The sequence below is a fragment of the Pituophis catenifer genome, unplaced genomic scaffold, assembly GCF_029215685.1.
Source record: "Pituophis catenifer annectens isolate HBS135680 unplaced genomic scaffold, rPitCat1.0.hap2 SCAF_12, whole genome shotgun sequence".
Classification (NCBI taxonomy): Eukaryota; Metazoa; Chordata; class Lepidosauria; order Squamata; family Colubridae; genus Pituophis; species Pituophis catenifer.
In genome coordinates, this window is record NW_027256892.1 from 10,198,374 (window position 1) to 10,217,202 (window position 18,829).

General features: G+C 43.2%; 1 protein-coding gene across 3 annotated transcripts in view; it reads left to right on the forward strand.

Annotated features, from left to right (window-relative positions):
• Positions 1-18,829, forward strand: part of RNF122 (ring finger protein 122) — a 44,600-nt gene that overhangs the window by 17,670 nt on the left and 8,101 nt on the right. For 2 of the 3 annotated variants that reach the window (XM_070952372.1, XM_070952373.1), the window contains exons 2-3: positions 4,123-4,279; positions 12,466-12,511. In XM_070952372.1, coding sequence (XP_070808473.1) covers positions 4,123-4,279; positions 12,466-12,511 — 203 coding nt within the window. Of the gene's footprint in view, positions 1-3,874; positions 4,024-4,122; positions 4,280-12,465; positions 12,512-18,829 lie in introns of all 3 variants that reach the window. The other variant, XM_070952374.1, reaches the window with a different exon arrangement.

Below are 18,829 nucleotides of genomic sequence, written 5' to 3' on the forward strand. Positions count from 1 at the left end.
GATTTTATAATATGGCTTCTGATTTTGCTAACATCCTTCAAGTTCCTTCTGTAGATGCACCTGTCGTGGCTCTCTCTTCTGCATCTCCTCTTACTGGCCCGTCAGAGGAATCCCTGCACCCTGAAGACAAGAAGTTTGAGCGATCCTTGGTCAAGGACCACCAGGCCTCAGCTTGGTCCATTCAGGCCTCCTTGGCCGCTTCCTTTTTTAACAGGGCTTCCATCCTTTGGCTTCGCCAACTGCAGGAACGGCTGCCTTCTTCTGATGTACGATCTCACCAGGACATCAACAAGATCCTAACTGCTGTTGAGTTCTCTGCTGATGCTGCTCTGAATGCTGCCAGGTTTTCAGCGAAGGCTATCGGGGCTTCGGTCACTTCACGACGGCTTCTGTGGCTTCGTCAGTGGCAGGCGGATGTCCGGAACAAGTGGAGGCTTGCATCGGCTCCCTTCTTGGGGAACAACCTCTTCGGCTCAGCATTGGATCCACTTCTCATCGAGACGAAGGATCATCGCAAGATTCTGCCCTCCTTATCGAGGAGATCTGATCCTCGTCAGCATAGTTCCTTTCAAGCCCATTCCTTTCGCTCTGACTTCTCTTCCTTCCAGTCCAGGCCTCAGCGGTACTCTCAGCCCAGGGGTGGACAACAGCAGGATTTCCAGGTCAGGCAGGGGTCCCGTTTCTCTTCCCGCAGGCCCTTCAGGGGGGGGTAGGGGCTGTCCCTTCCGTAGGTCCCATTAGTTCTCCCTCACCTATCCCTGACTCCTTAATTGGAGGTTGGTGAGCATCCTTTGCTGACCAATGGGATATTTCAGTTTCAAACCCCTGGATTAGATGTACGATTAGATTTGGTTTGACCCTTGAGTTCTCTTCTGTTCCTCCTAGCTTGTTTGTCAGGTGCCCAGTTTCCCATGTCAGGGCCAAGCAGGTTCTGCTAGATGAGGCTATTCAACATCTTTTGGAGATTAGGGCTGTTCAATGTGTTCCCCAAGGGGAAGTCGGCCAGGGATTTTACTCTCGTTTGTTTCTAGTTCCCAAGGCTTCAGGAGGCTGGAGGGCCATATTGGATCTTAAATCCTTGAACAAATATATAGTCTATCATCGGTCCAAGATGGAATCCCTCCATACCATTCTCCTTTCTATCCGTCCAGGTGATTTTTTGTCCTCCTTCGACTTGACAGAGGCATATCTTCATGTGCCCATATTTCCGGAACATCAGAAATACCTCCATTTTTGTTCTCAGGGTAGGCATTATCAGTATAGAGCCCTTCCCTTTGGCCTTTCCTCGGCTCCCAGGGTCTTTACGAAAATCATGGCTGCCTTATCAGGCTATATGAGATCTTTTCCTGTTAGAGTTTTATCTAGATGATATTCTTATTTTGTCTAATTCTGAGGTTCGGGGTAATGAGGATGTTCAGGTCACCCTTCAAACCCTGCAGTCCCATGGTTTTTTGGTTAATTGTTCCAAGAGCAACCTAGTTTCTTCCACGTGCATCCAGCATTTGGGGGCTGTTATTGATACTGTCAGGTTGCAGGTTTCCCTTTCTCAAGAACGTCAGGACAGTATTGTTGAACTGGCAGGTCAGGTTAAGGCTTCGTGCTCTTTTTCCCTCCTGGGTCTTTCCCGCTTGTTAGGGAAGATGGTATCTGCCTTCGGCATCATGCCCTGGTCTCGGTTTCATAGCCGGGAACTTCAGTGGTTTTTACTTCCGTTTCAACGGTCTCGCAGGAGCACGTCAGTGGCCAGAGTTCCCTTGACCCCAGCAGTTCTTCGGTCCTTGGCCTGGTGGACCTCTCCGGCTCTTGCTCAGGGGTGCCTGTTCAGAGTTCCTCAGCGAGTGAGCATCACCACGGACGCGAGCCTCTTCAGATGGGGGGCTCACCTGGGGTCTCATCTGGCTCAAGGGCAGTGGTCGGTCCAGGAGAGGGGACTTCACATCAACATCTTGGAGCTCAGAGCCATCTTCCGGGCCCTTCGCAAGTTCGCTCCTCTCCTTCGGGGTCTGGATGTCTTGATCAGAACAGACAACATAGCTGCCAAAGCCCACATCAACCGGCAAGGAGGGACCCACTCCAAGGCTCTTATGAGGGAAGCCTCCCATCTCTTCAGGTGGGCGGAGAGTCACTTGGCCTCCATTCACGCCTCTCACATCTCAGGGTCATCGAATGTACAGGCGGACACCCTCAGTCGCTCAGTGGTGGACCAGACGGAGTGGAGCCTCGATCCACTTCTGTTCCAGAACATTGCTTTGGTCTTCCAGCAGTAGACCTCTTTGCGTCCGAATCCAACCACCAGCTCCCAAGGTTTTAAACAAGGTTTCCTGTCCAGGGGGCCGAGGCTGTGGACGCCTTGATCAGCCCATGGCCTTGTGGTTTTCTTCTCTATGCTTTCCCACCTCTTCCCCTCATCTCCAGGGTCATCAGGAAGCTGTTGCAGGAACAAGCCGAGCTCATCCTTCTGGCACCTTCTGGCCCAGACAACGGATCTGATGGCTCTCTCCGTCGCTCCCCATTGGCAGATTCCGGCCAACAAGATCTCTCTGTGGCAAGGCCGCCTAGCTCACCCAGATCCTCAGTGGCTCCGGCTGACCGCCTGGAGGTTGAGCGGTTCCTCCTGTCCTCGGCCAGGGTTCCTTCGGAAATAATATCTACGATCCAGGCCTCTTGTCGCAGGTCAACAAACCGTATTTACAATGCCACTTGGATGGCCTTGTCTGCCTCGTGTCGACGTAAGAAGGTTCTTCCTACTGGTGCTTCCATTCTTGACATTCTAGGTTTTCTTCAGGATGGCTTCAAGTCGGGACTCTCCCAATACTCTCTGGAGGCAAATCTCTGCCATATCTTCTATCCTCACCTGCGGCACCGCTGAGTCTGTGTCCACTCACCCTCTCATTCGTTCATTCCTCAGAGGCGCTGCCAATCTACGTCCTCCGGCCGTTCATCGGTTTCCGACCTGGGACCTGAACAAGGTTCTATTGGCTCTTACTGGTCTTCCCTTTGAGCCTCTCCAGAAAGTCTCGCTGAAGTTTTTGTCTTTTAAGGTAGCGATCACCTCGGCTCGGAGAATCTCGGAGTTGGCTGCTCTCTCAGTTCGCCAGGATCTCTGTATTATTCATGCTGATCGAGTAGTTTTGCGACTGGATCCAGCTTTTATTCCGAAGATCAATACAGCCTTCCATCGCTCTCAAGAGATCATTCTCCCCAACTTCTGCCCTTCCCCCCGTCATTGCCTGGAGAAGGTGTGGCACAAGCTTGATGTTCATTGGGCTCTCAAGATTTATATCTCCAGGACGTCTTCCTTTCGTTGTTCTGAGGCTCTTTTTGTGTCTTTCCAACCCCAGTCCATGGAGTCAAAGGTTTCTTCCACTACCTTGGGTCGGTGGCTCAGGGCTTCCATTTCCTTAGCTTACGAAGCTCAATCATTGCCAGTGCCTCGTGGTGTTACAGCCCACTCTACCAGGAGCGCAGCTATTTCAGCTGCCTGGTCTACCCAAGCTTCTCTCGAGGAGGTCTGCCGAGCTGCTACACGGACGTCTCCGTCTCCGTTTATCTGGCATTACCGGTTGGATGTTTATGCATCGGCGGAAGCTTCATTTGGGCGACATGTGCTGCAGCGGGTATCCTCCCAGGACCAAGAGCGGTGCTGGCCTTCTCCCTCCCAATAGGTACAGGGGCTTTGGTATATCCCTCATGTGACCGGCGTTTCCTCCGTGACTGAGAATGGGCATTGGTCTTACCTGATACGCCGCTTCTAGTCACTAGGAAACGCCGATCACCCCCTCCCAATTGGTCCAGCACCCCTCGTGCTGGATTTTGGCTGTTGAAGGATGGGGGTGGGTCCTGGGCATTTTTTACTTCTCTTTTATCTTTACAGACACGACAGTCTACCGTTCGTCCTAGTCTCAAACTGGATACAGGAAGAGGCGGGACTTCTTTTGTTGGTAGACTCGGTCCTAGAGTAACTGGATAAGTCACATCCCTCATGTGACCGGCGTTTCCTAGTGACTAGAAGCGGCGTATCAGGTAAGACCAACGCCCATTCAAACAATTGTAGTTAGAGTAGATCTTAGTTTAGCATTAGGTATAAATACAACTTTACCCCCCTCTCTTTCTCATTTCTAGGATGCTTCTGTGGTCTGGGATTGATCTATACCAACAAAACGTGCACCATGCCTCCCATCACTTTCCAGGACTTGCCTCTGAACATCTACATGGTGATTTTTGGCACAGGTGTCTTCATCTTTGTACTCAGCCTTATTTTCTGCTGTTACTTCATTAGGTGAGTCATGTTTCCAAAGGAAGTCATGAGTGCAGATGGCAAAAGAGAGGAAACTCAACAAATGTGCCTAGGCTACTGGCTACAGTTTTGTATCCTCTTGCTATTTTCAGCTGAATCGATTACTTGAAAGTATTGATTTTTCTTCAATCTAATCCCTAGTTAGATTGAAGAAGAATCAATGCTTGCAGTAATTTTAAACCTCTTTGAATTAGAGCAGCAGTTTTCAAACTAAATTCCAAGGTCAACAGTAAGATCCATAGGAGCTTGTTGTAGATTCTTCCATAAAACATTGGTTGGGCTCATATATCATAAGAAGCCACTCTTTCTTTTAATCATGACTTACTAAGCAGAGACTCTTCATAGTCTCAGGCAAAAAGCTCTTTTGCTTGCTAATCTATTTGATTCTGAATGTCAAGGCCAAAACTGAATCTGGATATTTTTGCATGCAAAGAGATTGCCCATGGAAATGTATGATCCTTTGGCATTCAGATCACATGCCGGAGGGGCCAGGATATGAAATCAGCCCTGTTGATTCAAGATAACCAACTGTGCTGTTCTTGATTTTGTCCATCTTCTTTGATTGAAGCCTCCATTATTAAAAATGTAAAAATTGGTGGGTAGAAGGATAGAATATTAGAAAAAATTGCCCATTGTTATGTCAGTTATGCTAATTGATTAGATAGAGAATTAACATATCTGAGTTCTGCAAGATCCCTCATTTTAGTGTTCCTGAAGCAAATACAAAGTAGAAAATTCCAAATGTAATTTGGAGTTTTTGTCATCTTAAACCAAGTCTTGCTCATAAAATTTCCAGGGCAACTCCTGCTACATGCTGGCAAGCCATTTCTGGCTAAACAAAAGATGCTGCTTCTCTTTAGTTTGCTCAAACCAAACTGTTACTCATCAACACACACACCTCCACAATAGACATAAACAATACAGTGGCTGAAAACTTGGTACAAATCTTAAACCGACAGTTCAAATGGTTGCTAAATGAATGACTGTAACTTGAGGTCTACCTGTACTGTAACTTATTATTAGCTGGGAATACTACTCCTGAAAAATTACTTTCTTTTCTTTGCTCACTGATTTAACTGGGCCACCCTAGGGGGTAAGCAACTTTGCTATCCATATGGTTTGGATTTCAACTCCCATCAGGCCTAAAGGGACTGTGGGAAATGTGGTTCAAATAATCTCTGCACACATGCGTTCTTTTTCTCCTTCCAAACTTAAAAATTCCAAAATATTTTCATCATCATTTCTTGAATGAAAGGCGACTTCATCATGATCCTGCAGTTGAGCGTTTAAATCTTTCCAAGGATATAATTGTGACCCAATCCTGAGAATAATTGCCAGCCATTTCAGAGGACTGGTGCTTGTTCAAAAATCTAGCAGGAAACTATAGGAAGTTGGGGGGAAAGGGTCTTATTCAGAAGGCTGGAATAGATCTATTGTCCCTATGGAAGATGTCCTGACTCTTTATCTATTTATGGAAAGCTTATTTTTAAACCTTTGCAGTCATCTGTAGCCAGAATGTCTAGAAAAAGCCTGGTGAATGACACAGAACTGCTGTCATCCAGCTCATTCTGGAGCTTTGGGACCACAGAACATTAAATGGAAAGATACAGGAAATATGTGGTCAGGTTTGCTTTTTTCCAGCTAATCAATATTGGCTTGGGGGTGTGTGTGTTAAGGTCAAACTTCAATTGTCCTAGTTTTGAAGTGTGAACACTGAGCTGTCAGGTTAATAAATCATGACTGATGTTTTCTCAACAATATTTATTGCAAGCTTTTCAAATGTTGTGTTGCTCTGTCAGGGGCTTAGAGTGGTCTTCAGTCTTGCTTTGGTAACTAAGCTCAGATCTTAGGATTTGAAAGTGGATCAACAGACCATCTGTCTCTAATCTGGTACCCTTTGAATGTGGTTGGGCTGCAGTTTCCTCAATTGTGGATGTTGCAATCCAATTGCACACTGCAGAACTGTGTCCACATTGGCACCCCAGATTGGACCCATCACATTTGCTCCAGCTTCATTCTCTCATTTCTTTGGTTAAGAACTGTACAATTATTCATTTTTCTCTGATCATAATCCATATGGCTGAAAGCCCAAGATACATTGAAATGGTTGGCCTTTTATACTAAAGTAGGAAGAGGAGGCACCTTTTCCCTCAGAACACCTTCCAGATGGAAGCTATTGCAGGGAAGTACAGTTTATGATTTACATATGCAGAAGGTTCCCAGATTCAGTCACTGGCAGCTGCAATTCAATGTCTCAAAGAGCAGATGATACAAAAAAAAAATAGACCGTCTTGCTCAAGATGGACCGGTTTCCTGGTCTGATGTAAGGGAGCTTTATATCTTTGTAATATAGCAGGATACATGTCAGTGTTCCAGTGCAGGCAATGGAACAGCCAATGCACATTTATCCTCATTTCCCTAAATTCTGTATGCCAAATAGAACCATAATGCACAAATAAGAGCAGGGAGGGAGGGAGATCTTATCCAGCAATCAATGATGAAGAGAACCAAGAGGAAGAAGCTATGATGTCATCAAGATCTGCTGGAACAAATACAGTTGTACTTGCCACATCCTGTGCTTCTGTCTCAAAGGATTGAAATTCCCTGCATGAAAAATGCATCAGGAGGCAGGGAAAGTGCCATTTCTGGAGCAAAGGATGGCAACTCCCACCTATCTCAGCAGTTGTTTTGTGTTGTTTGTCTAATTTAGTTGCTGATCTCACATACAATGCAGGAGGAGGGTATTATGCATGCTTGCATTGTAGACATTCCAACTATAGAAATTTGCTAAAGAATAAATAACAGAGGTGGAAAGGAGCTTGGAGGACTTCTAGTCCAAACCCCTGCTCAGACAGGAGATCCTATACCATTTCAGACAAATGGTTGTCCAGTCTCTTCTTAAAAACCTCCAATGATGGACCACCCACAACTTATGGAGGGAAGTCTTTCCACTGATTAATTGTTCTGTCTATTTCTTCTTAGATCTAGGTTGCTTGTCTCCTTGATTAGTTTCCATCCATTTCTTCAGTGCTTTGGAGAATAGGCTGACTCCCTCTTCTTTGTGGCAGGTCCTTACATACTGGAACACTGCTATCATGTTGCCCCTAGTCTTTCTTTTCATTAAACCAGTCCCCAAAATGTACCCCTGTAACCCTTTTAACACTACGTAAAGCAACTATTGTTGCTTGTATCCTTCCTTGTGGACTGATTAACATTTTAGATGTGAGATGGCAATAGGTGAGAGCATCTCCTTTGCATACAAAAGTGCCAAATCTAACACCCAGGACCTCCAGGCATGGTTGGGAAATACAAACTGAAAATGGATTCTGAAAGGTGCAGTTACTATCAAAGGAATGAGGTGGGTGAAACAATAATTTGAGAACTGTATTTTTCAGACTATAAGACGCACTTTCCCCCCCCCAAAAAAAAGTGGATGGAAATGACTGTGTGTCTTATATAGCAAATGTTGCCGAAGCCCCACCCACCCACCGATTCCCACCCTTTGGCCTTTTTCAGCCTCCTTGCGTCATGTTTTCGGCCTCCGCATGCCCCATTTTAGACCCATTCCAAGCTGCAGGGATCTCCATAGCACATCGCCGCCTTCACACGTCACCTTTTTGGCCTTCACACACCCCTTTTTGGCTTCCGTGCATTATGTTTTCAACCGGTTCCAGGTGGTGGGGAGCGGGGGTGGCGATCCCTGCTGCTTCGAATGGGCCAAAAACATGATGCAAAGAGGCCAAAAATTCGGCATGCGAAGGCTGAAAATGCGACGCACAGAGGACAAAAACACGATGCACGGAGGCAGCAATTGGCGGCGATGTGCTATGGTGATCCCGGCAGCCTGGAACGCGTCTAAAACAGCATGCAGAGGCCAAAAATGCAATGTGCGGAGGCTAAAAATATGCACAGAGGCGGCGGTGGGCTGTGACGATCCCCACAGCCTGGAACAGCTAATTGGTGGTATTCCGGGAAGCCGATCCAACCGCCAATCAGCTGCTCATGCTGAATCAGGCTGCAATAACATGCTGAAGCTGACCAGGCTGTTTGTTGTTTGCTTCAAGGACCCTAGCCAGATGAATATCGATGGATGCTGATAGGCAGAGGCAGATTTTTTTTTTTTCCTCCCCCAAAACTAATGTGCATCTTATACTCTGGAGCATCTTATACTCCCAAAAATGTGGTATTTCTCAAACTCAGTTCCATAGGCTAGGTATAGCACTCATCCCTTTGGTACTATACACTTAGCATTCCTCAAAATCTTACTACAGGTACTCCTCAATTTATGACCACAATTGAGCCCAAAATTTATGTTGCTAAGTGAGATATTTGTTAAATGAGTTTTACCCCATTTTACAACCTTTCTTGCCACAGCTATTAACTGAATCACTGCAGTTGTTCAGTTAATAGCACAATTTTTAAGTGAATCTGCTTTCCCCATTGACTTTGTTTGTCAGAAAGTCATAAAAAGGGATCACATGATCCCAGGACACTGCAAAGGTCATAAATATGAATCAGTTGTCTGAATTTTGATCACATGACAATGGGATGCTGCAACAGTCATAAGTGTGAAAAAAGTGTGAAAAAGTCACTTTTTTCAGTGATGCTGTAACTTTGAACAGCCATTAAATGAACTGTGGTAAATCGAGGATTACCTGTCCTCAAGTTAATTGGCAATCTCCCATCTCTACCTCAAAAATAACTCTGGTTATTTTATCACTCTATCCCCAACATGTTTACTGCTAAAACATGCCATTTACTTTCCCAAAAGAGCTATTCTTTTCATAGTTGCAGAATGCAACTTTTGGTCTGCGCTCTCTCTCTCTTTAATTTCCTTCAGCAATCCTGCCACCTCACAGAGCAATAGATTAATCTCTTGTCTTCTAGAACAGCCATGGCAACAGCGTCAGTGTTTGTCTCTTATCCTGCCCCTGGCTCCAATTTAGTGTAGCTTGGACACAAAGAAACCTCTGTCCACACCAAACAGAATGATTATTCAGAGTAAATTTTCTGCTTCCTGCAGCTTAGACCAGCTGGTTTGCCTTCCTCAGCAGCAAATGACATTTGACCCCAGCATAATGTTAACTAAGCAGTGACCCAAACTTTCAAGCAGCAGAATACATGCCGGGTTCACTGTTAACGCACTTGGAACCTTTAACTGCCCTGTGGCAGCTGACTTGGGCAGCGCAAGACTGAAGAAAAGCCAAATTCTTGATGACTCATCTCTAGCCATAGTTAGTGGGACAGCAGCAGTGGTGAAATCTGAACCGGTTTACTACCGGTTCGCTGGCTGTGCATGCGCAGTGCGCACTATGCACCAAATGCGAGGTGCTTGCATGCAGTGCATGCCAAAAGGAGGCATGCGGTCAGTAGAATAGTGCACGGGGGGGGGGTGATGAGCTGCTGTGTGCAATTTTTTTTTACTTTTAAATACATTGCTTTTGAAAGTAAAAAAAAAAAAACCTCTGATGATCGCGCGGCTCAGCCGGGCATGGGCGGGGGTGGCAGGGATTTTTGCTACTGGTTCTCCGAACCACCCACCGCCATCACTACCGGATCAGGCAATCTGGTCCGAAACGGGAACATTTCACCCCTGGACAGCAGGGTTAATCCATGTGCCAGGTGCTATCAGCTATCAAGAGGTGAACATCAACCATTTTATTTTTTTAACTTAATGGAACTACTCCAGCCATTATTTATGGCAGGGGTGTCAAACTGAAGGCCCGCAGGCAGGATGCAACACACACAGGCCACACCCACCCTAGCTCTGTGAAGGAAAAAACATCACGAAATGTCACATGATGGCAACGTGATACAGCGAGTTTGACACCTGTGATCTATGGAGATTCTCTGTCATGGTTATCCCAAAGGTGCTTTTTCAAAAGGCAATTGGACTTCAGTTCCGAACTGAAGGAGTTTCTTGGATGAGAAGTGAAATGTCTTTAAGGAAAAAGAAAGTAAGTCCAATTGCCTTTTGAAAAAAAAGCAACTTTGGTAAGTGCAATTGTAGCAATTGATCTCCATTTGGAGGTTCACTGATTGGTTTGTTTGATGGCATTTATTTATTTATTTATTTTGTCGCATTTCTATGCCGCCCAACTCCCAAGACACTCTTTATGGCACTTCTGGGCTGCCCCCCACCCAGTAAACCCTGAGCAATGAGATTCACAGGTTACAGGTAGCCCTTGATTTATGGCCAGTTCCTTAGTGACCTTTGAAGTTTCAATTGATCTACTTGGGGTGGGAGGGTACTTAGAACTTGGATTAAAAGTTCTGATGGTCACCACCATTTCCTGCAATCACTTTGGGCACCTGACAACCAGGTCATCTATGCAGCATCCTGCAGTCACATGACGTTTTTGGATGGCATTTCTGATTTTCTGCAAAACTAGCCCATGGCAAATTATGAGTTTGCTTAACGACTGGTATTTGTTTAACCATCACTGCAAAAAAAGGTTGTAAAATTGGGTTGGTCACATGACTGACTCACTTTATGACCATCAAAAATTACAACTACAGTGAGCAAGCTCCATTATGGTCATAACTCAAGGCAATAGTACTATAGATGTATATACTTCTGAGAGCTCTGATATTTCATGGTTTATTAGCCATATAAATGGATGCAAATAATATTGCAACCTTATTAATAAACATGGAACTCTTTGACTTTTAAGGTTCTGCAGGTTGCTACAAATAGCGGATGAGCATGGTGCAGGTATAAGTAAACATATTTGTTTTGCTTTAGCCACTTCCTGTTTTGTTTTGTTAGTTTGCCTTCCCACCACAAACCACAGGGAGAAATATAGTGGAACTAGGAGCAGACCTGGTGTAGTCTTTGCAATCATGATCAAGTGCATTTATAATATCGGGGTAGCCCTTGGCTTATGATCACAATTGAGTCCAACATTTCTGTTGTTAAGCAAGACATTTGTTAAGTGAGTTCTGCCCCATTTTACTATCTTTTTTTTGCCACAGTTGTTAAATGGTTAAATTAGCAACATGATTGTGAAGCAGATCTGGCTTCCCCATTGACTTCACTTGTCAGAAGGTCACAAAAGGGGATCATATGAAGCTGGAACACTGCAACCCTCATAAATACATGCCAATTGCCAAACATCTGAATTTTGATCACATGACCACAGGGATGCTGCAATGGTTGTAAGTGTGAAAAATTGTCATAAGTCACTTCTTTCAATGCCATTGAAACTGCAAAGGGTCACTAAACAAATGGTTGTAAGATAAGACTGCCTACTCTTGTGATCTATAAGTCCCTTTGTTTCTCATTTGCTTAACATGATTTATCCTTTTGAGTCTGTTTTATGACTCAGTCATAAGACTGAAATTATCCAAGAAGTTTAAGGGAGAATCTAATATCTAATTTTCCCCCATCCTTCAAGTTAGAGACTTCTATCTATCCTTGAAGGAAAGAAAGAATCCCACAACTTTCACTTTCTATTGTATATTTAACCATTATATTTGCAATATTGTAGTCTGAAACATTTTCTCCAGCGTTTTTTATAAAATCCATTATGATTCCTTTATAATTTACCTATAAACTTGATTTTATTAGTGAGGAATTACTCTGAGAATTGGGATTAAATAAGGTAAAATGCCTATGGAATAATAATAAAAGTCAAAATAAACCAGGGACAGTCTTTCCCATGCTGAGTGTGTGCTATTACTAAACTGATCAACACAGTTTCCTTTTTTTTTAAAAAAATACACAAATGTTTAAACATATGTTTAAAGACACAATGGATCGTAATGTTGTCATTCTAGGAAAACTATAATCCATTCAGCAATATTTGCCATCAGGGGGCGATAGCTATTGAAGGCAGGGTTGGACTGGATATATATTTTAGTGTTTTTCCATGACAGATGGCAAAATTGTCAGTTACTGGAACAAAAACTTCTTGCCAGGATTAGAAAAATTTAACTCTAGCTAAAAATGCTGGTACCTCCTAACATATAAAGCAAAGTTTTCAAAGGCAAAAAAACCCCAAATCTAAATCTGGCAAATTCCAAAGAAGCTCATCTTTAACAGCATGACAACGACAACAAAAGATTTTGTAATCCTGAGTTCAAAAAACAAGAATTATCCTCATACATCAGTTGAATTGGAGATGTTCATTGATGATTACTAAAAATATTCCATTTTTTTCCTGCAGCAAACTTCGGCATCAAGCACAAAGTGAAAGATTTGGATACAAAGAGGTAAGTGAGCATTTTGAGTCATTTTCCTTTTTTTCCTTTCAAGAGAAAGGCTTTGTTTACAAGTGGGTAAAGGAAGGAGCCTAAATGTCACCTTCTTGACACATTGTAAGAGTTCCGTCTGTAATTTTGACATTCAAAAACCACTGCAAATTTGTCTTTAAAAACATTTGGATATTCTGATCTTCCTCATACAGCTGGTGGGATTTGTTTATTTGCTTGTTTATTTATATTCTGTCTTTATTGTTTTTATAAATAACTCAAGGTGGCAGACACCCACAATATTCCTCCCTTCTTCTCTTTTCCCCACAATAAGTGCTCCATGGCATTGGACCTGGGTACCTTTGAGACCGTCTTCTGCCACCAGTAGCCTCCCACTGGCCAGTCCGCTCCCACAGAGAGGGTCTCCTCAGGGTGCCATCGGCCAAACTATGTAGGCTGGCGACACCCAGGGGGAGGGCCTTCTCTGTGGGAGCCCCTGCCCTTTGGAATGAACTCCCCCCAGAAATTCGCAAAATCTCTGATCTCCGTGTATTTCGCTGTGCCCTCAAAATGTTGTTCCGCCAGGCTGGGCTATCAATATAATGATTTTAATTGGTTTTAAATTGGGTTTTTAAATTCGGGGTTTTATATTAGGCCTACTATTTAATAATTTTAATCAATTTTAAATACTGTCTGTCTTTGTGTTTTTAATTAGGCTGTACACCGCCCTGAGTCCTTCGGGAGAAGGGTGGTATAGAAATAAAATTAATAAATAATAAATAAATAATAAATAAATGACCCTGTGGGGTAAATTGGACTGAAAAAGAGTGGCCCAAATTCACCCAGCTGTCTTTCTTCTCTAAGGCAGGACTAAAACCGAGTCACCTAGTGATGGGCCCAAAATCACGCAGCTGGCTTTCACACCTGAGACAGGACTAGAACTGAGCCTGGCATAGATGGTTTCATGCTCATCCTATGACTTTCTGAAACATGTCCACCTAGGCTTTGCCCTAGACCATGCCAACTATATACCCATCAACACAAAGCCATCTATGCCGGCAAGATGTTATGGGGTTACATATATACAGAAGTATCCTGCCCAGGCCCTTGCAAGCACATGAACTCTGGTGGAATAAATCAATAAACTCTACTTGAATAAACCAAGTTTCTAAGAGCTCCTGATTGTAACTGCATCAGTGCTAACATATTAATCTGAAGCACTAAGACCTGCCATTCAGTTGCCCTCTAATCTATCATATGCTGGAAACTCTGAAGCTTTTGTTGACCACCTGTTACAGAAAAGGTATCTGATTCACTAGAGCATGTTTACATTTAGAAACTGAGGCTACCTAGTCAGGATCTCTTCCCCCCCTCCCCCTCAATCTGCTGCTTTCCATACAGAGTAGGATTACAACTCCTGGAATTACCAAACTAATATTGACTATGCAGAAATGATTAAATACCATTTAAAACTTAAAAATACCCAAAAATTATTTTGCTAGATGGGAAAAAGAAATCTTATGCATCCTTTTTGGGGAGTGGGGAATTATCCTGCAACCAGCTATGCTGCAAAACAGCATTAATAATAAATTTCAAATAATGTGAGGAAATGACCAAAATGATGCTCTATGCATGAGGGAGGACAGGAAGGCTTGAGAAGTGAGAAACTCTACTACTGTAAATAATGCAAATATAAAGAACTAGCTGAATAGCTGTGGTCCGCTAAGAAACTATGTGATCAGGCTTGATAAATGGACACTTAGAGTTTGAAAATTAATGAGTAGTTACAATCGGCCTCTCCTCTCCCCTTCTCTCCCTTAGGCTAGCCCCATAGAAGCCTCTCCTCTCTATCCCCTTCTCTCCCTCAGGCTGGCAACATAGATCCTCTGGCAGTTAGGAACTCTCTTCCAAAACTGAGAAGTGTTCCTTGCAACCCTGACATCCTCTCCACTCTCCTTCTCTCCCTCAGGCTGGCCCCATAGATCCTTCCTATCCACTTCTCTCCCTCAGGTTGGCCCCATTGATCCTCTCCACTCCCCTTCTCTCCCTCAGGCTGGCCCCATAGATCCTCTCCTCTCGCCTTCTCTCCCTCAGGCTGGCCCCATAGATCCTCTTCTCTCCCCTTCTCTCCCTCAGGCTGGCTCCTTAGATCCTCTTGTAGTTAGGAACTGTCTTCCAAAACTGAGGGGTGTTCCTTGGAACCCTGACATCCTCTCCACTCCCCTTCTCTCCCTCAGGCTGGCCCCATAGATCCTCTCTTCTCCCCATCTCTCCCTCAGGCTGGCCCCATAGATCCTCTCCTATCCAGAATCCGGAAGCGGCGCAGCGTGACTGGCTGGGAAAATGCCGGGCTCCGACAAGCTTGGCGAAATCCAGCCAGATGAACCAGCACCGGGGGGGGGGGGGGGTCGTCTTCGGACCGAAACTGTCCTGTAGGGACAGTGAAGAAGGAGAGGCAGCTCTGTGGCTAAAGAGGGACAGGCAAGTCCCTTGGATAGCCCGAGAAACTCTTCGATCCGGTGACAGGGGTGGCAATCAGGTTGAATCGCCATGAAGCTGGAGCCTCTGGAGCAAGCGATGTGCAGGAGGGAAGATTTGGACAGAGTGTTGGTGCTGGGTGAGTGATTGGCCACTCATAGACAATAAAAAGAACTTCACATATTTAAACTATTAAAATTACCCTGGCGTGGAAATAGCGGCTAAATAGTGACGAGGGGAGATGGTGGATGGAGAGAGAAAGTGGGAATGACAAGCACGCCATAGAAGAATCCCGACCAAAGAATTAAAAGTAATTGATAAATGGAAATGGAAATTTGGAACTTGGATCTAATTTGGATTGAATTACAAACTGATTGGTTGTATATAACTGTGAAAGAAGAACTGGAAAACTGGCCTTTTCTCTTTTTTGACTTGGTAAAAACAGATGTGGATTACAAATAAAATGGCGATTTGTTAATTAGCTGAGTGGAACGGTGGATTATAGGGAGACATCTGTAGGAGAAAGAAGAGCATGACATCGAATTGCCTGTTTTGAGAAAATCTTTGAAAAAGCGAGGAAAAAAAAACTCTTGAACTTTTAAAATGATAACTGGCAAGAACTAAGGATGAAATGTTTTCCTACAAGAGGATACACTTTGATGATTAAAAAAGAAGGACCTTAATGTGATTTAAAACTGGAATAATATTAACCCGGAAAGAATAAAATGGAGCAGGAATTTAACGAACTGATAAAAACGATGTGTTTAGAAATAAAGGAAATGATTATTAATTTGCATGGAAAATCGAAATTCGAGGATGTAAAGACTGAGCTAGAATGCATTGAAGATGAAAAGGAAATGACTAATGAGAAACAAGAAAGAGATGGATAACGAAGAAGACAAAGACAAAGAGATTGACTATGGAAAATTAAACAATTGTAATATTAAGTATGGACAAAAAGAAAAGAAACAAAAAAGGAAAAGAGGGTGGAATAGAAAAATATAAAAAATTTAAATGATTACACTGGGATTTACAGTGAAAATATAAGAAAGAGGGAAAAGAGATGGAGAATAACAGGAAATAAAGGACAAAATAAAAGATTTTATGATTTTAAAATACAAAATAAGTATACTGGGATTAACAATAAAAAGACACATAAAAGGAAAGAGAAAGGAGAAACAATGGAAAATATAGGGCAGAATAGGAGAGTGCAGAATTCTAAAATACAAAAGAAAGGAAGAAGAAGGAAAAAGAAAAGGCAAACAAAGAAAAGAGGATGGAGGAGAAGAAAAAAATATTAAAAACATAAATGATTACACTGGGATTTACAGTGGAAATATAAGAAAGAGGGAAAAGGTATGGAAAACAATGGGAAATAAAGGGCAAAGATTTCATGATTTTAAAACACAAAATAAGTACATTGGGATTAACAATGAAAAGATACGGAAAAGGAAAGGAAAAGCAGAAACAATGGGAAATATAGGGCAGAAAAGGAGAAAGACAGAAAGAAATGAAAATATATTCAGAACTGTAAAATTTAATAGATGAATTTAACGTCAGAAAAAAAGATAAAACAGTGATATTAATTAAGTGATTTTAAAATAAGGGGAGTATAGAGCTGTAAGAAATAAAGGGAATAAGACTTATACTCTATATTTTAAGTTTTAAATATGTTCTACTGAAAACTGGAGAAACTGCAATAAATATCATATGCTTAATAATATTGGAGGTCTATAGAATGATAGGTTTTAATAATATGAATAAACTTGTAGAGGGAAATGCAATAACTGGAATATTTCAAACTATATATCTGAAACATAATCAAAAAGAGAAAAGAAGGCAAATTAAGAATATTTTAAGAACTAATTGGATTGGGTAAAATGAGAAAGGATTAAGATGCACTTTATAAATACTGAATATATTTGAATAAGTGGAAATATATTGTTAAGATACTTTGAGAAATATATTCAATAATTGAAATTGAATGTAAAACTGAATGAAATTGAAATGATAAAAATGATTTAAATGTTATACTTGCAAGAAGCAAAGCCGAAAAAGTACATGGGTAAAAGTAACAAAGACAAAGGATTAGAAGATTGTTTGAGTAAGGGAAGGAAAAAAGGGAACAAGATGAAATATACTGTTAATAATTAAAAGGACAAGGGATCGGGGCTGCCTGGACTCCACAGTGGAAAATATTAAATTGAAAATGAATACAGCAATAGAGAGAGATGAAGGAGGAGAAGAGAGGTGGAAGGGAGGAAGAAGGAGAGAGGGATGGAAGAGTAGGGAGGAAGGAAGGGAAGGAAAATTAGAGTAGGAGAGAAGGTAAAATGGGGGAAGGGAGAAGGAGAAGGGAAGGGGAAGTAGAGAAGGGAAAAGAAAGTAGGAAGGGTTAGGGAAGAAGGAGAGGGAAGGTTTGAGAAGAAAGATTGCTGTACAATAAAAAAGATGAAGTGGAAGAAAGGCAACGCCAAACAAACAAATATAAATATATTAAGATAAAGAATGAACTGTTTAAGAATAAAAGATTCTTAAATTCTTAAAAGATTCTTCTGCCCCTCCTGTTCAACATTTATGTGAAGCCGCTGGGCGAGATCATCCATGGCTTTGGGGTGAGATACCACCAGTACGCTGATGACACCCAGCTGTACATCTCCACCCCAGGCCACCCCAACGATGCCCTTGAAGTGATGTCCCAGTGCCTGGAGGCTGTGCGGATCTGGATGGGGAGGAACAGGCTCAGGCTCAACCCTTCCAAGACTGAGTGGCTGTGGCTCCCGGCATCCCGATATAGTCAGTTGACTCCATCACTGACTATTGGGGGCGAGTCGTTGGCCCCCACAGAGAGGGTTCGCAATCTGGGAGTCCTCCTGGATAGGCAGCTGTCCTTGGAGGAACATCTGACGGCTGTAACCAGGGGGACCTTTTGTCAGGTTCGCCTGATCCGCCAGTTGCGGCCCTTTCTTGATCGGGATTCCCTGTGCACAGTCACTCATGCCCTCGTCACCTCTCGCCTTGACTACTGCAACGCTCTCTACATGGGGCTCCCCTTGAGGAGCACCCGGAGGCTCCAACTGGTCCAGAATGCAGCAGCGCGGGTAGTGACGGGAGCAGCCTGGCGCTCCCATGTAACACCGCTCCTGCGCGAGCTGCACTGGCTCCCAGTGGTCTTCCGGGTGCGCTTCAAGGTGTTGGTTATCACCTTTAAAGCGCTCCATGGCATAGGGCCTAGCTATCTTCGAGACCGCCTGCTGCCACCGACAATCTCCCATCGACCCGTGCGCTCCCACAGAGAGGGCCTCCTCGGGGTGCCATCAGCCAAACAGTGCAGGCTGGTGACCCCCAGGGGGAGGGCCTTCTCTGTGGGGGCACCTACCCTCTGGAATCAATTGCCTCCAGAGATAAGGAGAATCCAAGACCTCGGTGCCTTCCGCCGTGCCCTTAAAACCTTCCTTTTCCAGCAAGCCGGGCTGGCCTAATTTTTTTAAGTGTTTTTAAGTGTTTTGTTTATTGTTTTTAATTAATGGGGCCAAATTTATATATGTATATTTTAACTGTATTTTAATATTTGTACTTGATGTTTTTACTTGGCTGTTCACCGCCCTGAGTCCTCAGGGAGAAGGGCGGTATACAAATTCAAAATAAAATAAAAATAAAATAAAAAATAAAATAAAAGAGAATAAATATGCAGTAAAGTTAGAATTCAGGGACAAATGAAGATGGTGTTTATGTATGCAAGTATAGAAATATTGAGATATGTTTTTAAAAAAAAGAAAAGCGGGGAAACGATTTTGGCAAGAATTGTAATTAAGTAAAATGTATTTGAATTTGATTAATTGTAATAGATAAGAAATGGCC